The 5,045-nt window shown below is 37.5% G+C and overlaps 1 protein-coding gene across 3 annotated transcripts in view; it reads left to right on the top strand.

Annotated features, from left to right (window-relative positions):
- The window catches only part of LOC104746962 (beta-amylase 1, chloroplastic), a 4,821-nt gene continuing 833 nt past the window's right edge, over positions 1,058 to 5,045 (top strand). Inside the window, exons 1-4 of one of the 3 annotated variants that reach the window (XM_010468522.2) lie at positions 1,058 to 1,764; positions 2,410 to 2,620; positions 2,743 to 2,853; positions 2,944 to 3,648. In XM_010468522.2, coding sequence (XP_010466824.1) covers positions 1,172 to 1,764; positions 2,410 to 2,620; positions 2,743 to 2,853; positions 2,944 to 3,648 — 1,620 coding nt within the window. In that variant the 5' untranslated portion in view covers positions 1,058 to 1,171. Of the gene's footprint in view, positions 1,765 to 2,409; positions 2,621 to 2,742; positions 2,854 to 2,943; positions 4,020 to 5,045 lie in introns of those variants that run through there. The other 2 variants (XM_010468523.2, XM_010468521.2) reach the window with 2 other exon arrangements.

The raw sequence follows: 5,045 nt of genomic DNA, 5'->3' as shown, positions 1-5,045 counted from the left end.
AATTAAGTTTTTCTAATGGCAATTAAATGTAATTTTTACACATTTTAAAGTTAGTTTCATATTTGTACTTCCCAATTAATATAGTAGGATTACGTGTGATTTCTTTTGAAAACACGATTTTTAATGTAAAAACATATTGTTTTTATAAATGATACGCTTTTTCTTTTAGTATATACTGATATTTTTATTAATTGATATGTTTTTTCCACAAATAGCAAAACGTTATTGTACTTTTGTCGTTTGTTTAAGAGCACTTTTGAATTTTTCCTTCTCTTACAAATGATAGTTACCTTAATTTTCTGACACAATGATATTTTCTTAATTTCTTTTCGATTTCATTGTAGTTACTAATATTACCTTATTTTTAATGTGGTATATGTCAGTAGAAATTTCAGATTTTTTATAAATTATAAAACTACAAATTAAACTGTACGTACTACAACCTTAAACTGAGAAAGAAGACCGGATTACTTCGCATTTTAATTAGGCAGTTGATAAACAATCATTTTTGGCTCATTAAATTACCTTAACCACGTATTCATATATGCTTAAAAAAAAATTAATAATATTTGTTATTTCCATCTATATTTATACATTTACAAAAGTAAACAAAATGAAAACATATACGTTTCGTGAAACAGAACGTTATAGAACCAACACTACTATCACTATCCCCGTTTCGCTTTGTTAAGAAAAAAAGTGTAATCTAACCTCTTCTTCACCTAATAAACCCGTGATTACAAAAATAAAGTCATCCTTTTATTTATTTAATATCATTACAATATCCATAACAATAACAAATATTTATTTTTTGGTAACCACAAAAAATAACATGAGGCTAAAAAGCGCGTCTGCTTGAAAAAGATCACGCGCACAGCTAACCCCACCGTCCAAATTCTTCTAACTCTAAAAAAGATCTCAACCGTATCTTTATCCACATCATACGTTTTTACACGTGTCACTCGATCACCTATTTTAAATTACCAGATATATTATTATAATCTTATCCTTTTTTTTAATGCTTTTCTCCCCTATAAATATCTCCCCCCTTTCTTCATCTTCTCAGATCTCTTCCGTCGCACACGAAACAAAAACAACAACAAATCTCAAAAAAAATTTCAATTCGAATATTCAAACGATAGATTCTTCGTAATAGAGAGTGAGAAAAAAAATGGCGCTTAATATATCGCATCAGCTCGGAGTACTCGCCGGAACTCCGATCAAATCCGGCGAAATGACCGATTCGTCGATATTATCTGTTTCACCACCATCGGCGAGGATGATGATGTCCTCAAAACCGATGAATCGAAACTACAAGTCTCACGGGACAGATCCATCGCCTCCGATGAGTCCTGTTTTAGGTGCGACGCGTGCGGATCTGTCGGTGGCGTGTAAAGCTTACGCGGTGGAGAGCGGAGTTGAGACCATCGAGGAACAGAGATCGTATAAGGAAGGAGGAATTGGGGAGAAGAGAGAAGGAGGAGGTGTTCCTGTGTTTGTTATGATGCCGCTTGATAGTGTTACGATGGGGAATACGGTGAATCGGAGGAAAGCGATGAAAGCGAGTTTGCAGGCGTTGAAGAGTGCTGGTGTTGAAGGGATTATGATTGATGTGTGGTGGGGTTTGGTTGAGAAGGAGTCTCCTGGTACTTATAATTGGGGTGGTTATAATGAGTTGCTTGAGATGGCTAAGAAGCTTGGGCTTAAGGTTCAAGCTGTTATGTCGTTTCATCAGTGTGGTGGTAACGTTGGTGACTCTGTAACGTACGTATCTCTCTCTTTCTCTTATTCAATCTCTTTAGTATTATTGTTAAACATTTTAGTGATAGTTAGGATTGGGGATTTTAGGCTAGGCAGGTTCGATATAACATTGGTTCTGTGAATGTTTAGTTTGATCAGAGAGAGTCTTGAGGAAGTTTTAGAATTGAGGCTTACATTTTTTGCAGATTGTGATTTAAGTTTGTGTAGGCACAAAAATGTTCCATTTTCTTTTTTAATTGATTGATGGAGTAACGTGTACGGAAAATTGCTGTGACACGTGATGATACAATGTTCAAGAAGAAAGTGATAGTTTCAAGAGTTTAAGAGCCACATCTTTTTTTTTCTTTGTTACGTGAGCGTCTCAAATTAAACATTTCGTCTTTTTCTCTGTTGTTTTCTCTTTACGAAACTCTATACTCTTTTCGGGTCTTTTTTGTTTTTTCTTTCTCATCATCCCATCTTATGTCTCTTTCAAGATTGATTACAAATGATGGATTTTGTAGTCAAGACGTTTCTTTTATATGGACCAGTGACTTATTTTTATGTCTTCAATATAGAGTTACTTCATATTAAGAGTAAATAAGTCATTGTCGTATCATTCACTAATGAAACGTTGGGTTCTAATTGGGAATTATTTTTCTTCTGCAGTATTCCTCTGCCTCAGTGGGTTATTGAAGAGGTTGACAAGGACCCAGAGCTTGCATACACTGATCAGTGGGGAAGAAGGAACCATGAGTATGTATCACTTGGCGCTGATACACTCCCGGTTCTTAAAGGTAGAACTCCCGTGCAGTGCTATGGGGATTTCATGCGTGCTTTCAGAGACAACTTCAAGCATCTTCTTGGAGACACCATTGTGGTATGTTTTAGATTTTTTTCTCCGTTTCGTGTTTCATTTTAGAACATGCTTCTTTGACTCTCTTTGTTCCTCAACAATGTTTTGGTTAGAAGTCTGAGTTTGGATTGAATTCATTTTTTCAGGAAATCCAAGTGGGAATGGGACCTGCAGGAGAGCTGCGTTACCCTTCGTACCCTGAGCAAGAAGGGACATGGAAGTTCCCAGGGATTGGAGCCTTCCAGTGCTATGATAAGGTAATTACCGCAAATCACATATGGATAGCCTCTGATTCATTTTGCAAAGAAAGTCATACTAATTTGGTTTACTTGCTTTGATTGATACAGTACTCGTTAAGCAGCTTGAAAGCAGCAGCTGAGGCTTATGGGAAGCCAGAGTGGGGCAGTACTGGTCCAACCGATGCTGGTCACTACAACAACTGGCCAGAAGACACTCAGTTCTTCAAAAAAGAAGATGGTGGTTGGAACACAGAGTACGGAGAGTTCTTCCTCTCGTGGTACTCTCAGATGCTGCTAGATCATGGTGAGCGGATTCTTTCATCAGCCAAATCGATATTCGAAAGTACGGGTGTCAAAATATCAGTCAAAGTCGCTGGAATCCACTGGCACTACGGGACCCGTTCTCACGCCCCTGAGCTCACAGCGGGATACTACAACACAAGGTTCAGAGATGGGTACCTACCGATCGCCCAAATGTTAGCCAGGCACAACGCCATATTCAACTTCACATGTATCGAGATGAGGGACCACGAACAGCCTCAAGACGCGCTTTGTGCACCAGAGAAGCTAGTTAACCAGGTGGCTCTAGCCACTCTGGCCGCAGAAGTTCCTCTAGCTGGTGAAAACGCATTGCCTAGGTATGATGACTATGCGCACGAGCAGATCCTCAAGGCCACAGCGCTGAGCTTCGATCAGAACAGCGAGGGAGAAAACCGAGAGATGTGTGCATTTACTTACCTAAGGATGAACCCGGAGTTGTTTCAGGCAAATAACTGGGGAAAATTTGTAGCGTTTGTGAAGAAAATGGGCGAAAGAAGAGACTCTCATAGGTGTTGGGAAGAAGTTGAGCGTGAAGCTGAGCATTTTGTGCACGTTACTCAGCCGCTGGTTCAAGAAGCTGCAGTGGCTCTCACTCACTAGAGAGACAGAGATTGTGGCATGGTTCGATGGTTTATGTCTGTATGCGATCCCTAATAATGGAATAGTTCTATGATGATGCCGAAAAGATGTTTAGGCTTGTTGGAGTTTGTGTATGTATTGTTAGTAAAATCAAAATGTATGCCACAGCTCTGGTATTTTTCCGGTCAGGTTGTGGCATTCATTCTACTACTTTTAATATATGCTAAAAGATGTATATACTCTTCAACGGAGGGAGAAAGAAATAACATTTCTTCAATATATAATACTATGAATGAATGATATATCGTAATGTAAAATTTATTACAATAGTTGCAAAGATGTGCCTTAGTTTTGATTTGTTGTGTACTTTAGCACTGTTCGTATAATTGCTTGGTCAACCATCATATGAGTTTAATTCATTGGAGGATGTAAAATATAAGAACTTAGACCGTAAACTAGCTACCAAAATCCACATAGGTAATAGCGAATCCCAAACTTGGCATTGTCCACTTACAAACATTATGTGTGGGTGTGGGTCATTTGGATTGTACATTTGGGTAAGAAAGTATTTGCTTAATGCCTAAACAACATTACTCCCGAAACTAGTTGGAAACAATAGTTACTACTTACTACACACCAGGTAGCTTATGGCCTTCATTAATCTCAATCTCAAAACTTGCTGACCAAAAACACCATTTACCGTGCCTTTATAATTAACTCAAGGTAAACCATTAACTAAGAAGCTTTATCAATGTTTTCACCAAAAGATGCAAAAGAACGACCAAATTAGGGAGACCAAAACACAAGTAGTGATGGATGTTTCTTCTAAAAAATAGTAGAGAAGATTAGATGAAACAAAGAAATAATTAAGGACAGAGGAGCCGGATTAATAGGGAAGTTCACGTGAAGTTACAGCTTAAACCAGCCAAACACATATTACTAAATTCTCATTCTCACAAACAAAAATCGTGGGACCAATCTAATCTTTTTAATTGATTATGTGGCTGTAAAACCTAAAAACATAAACTATTCAGTATGAATAAGATTTGTGATTAGAGAACAGTCTTACTTTTGTCTCTTTCTCTATATGATTAATTTGACCCTTGAGCCACTCAAAAACAGGTCTCTCTATTCCCCTCCTAATGTGACATCTACCCACATATTATCTATTATTTGGGGACTTGTGACTCTGGAAACTGATTACTAATATGAAATGAAAATAGTAACTATAGAGTTATAGTCTTATAGAGTATATAATATATAACATAGAGAGAGGGATGGGTCCAAATAGTTGATGATGGTCATGGACC

Source organism: Camelina sativa, chromosome 15, assembly GCF_000633955.1.
Source record: "Camelina sativa cultivar DH55 chromosome 15, Cs, whole genome shotgun sequence".
NCBI lineage: Eukaryota > Viridiplantae > Streptophyta > Magnoliopsida > Brassicales > Brassicaceae > Camelina > Camelina sativa.
Note: the sequence above shows the minus strand (reverse complement) of the source record. Positions and strands in the feature narration are given on the sequence as shown.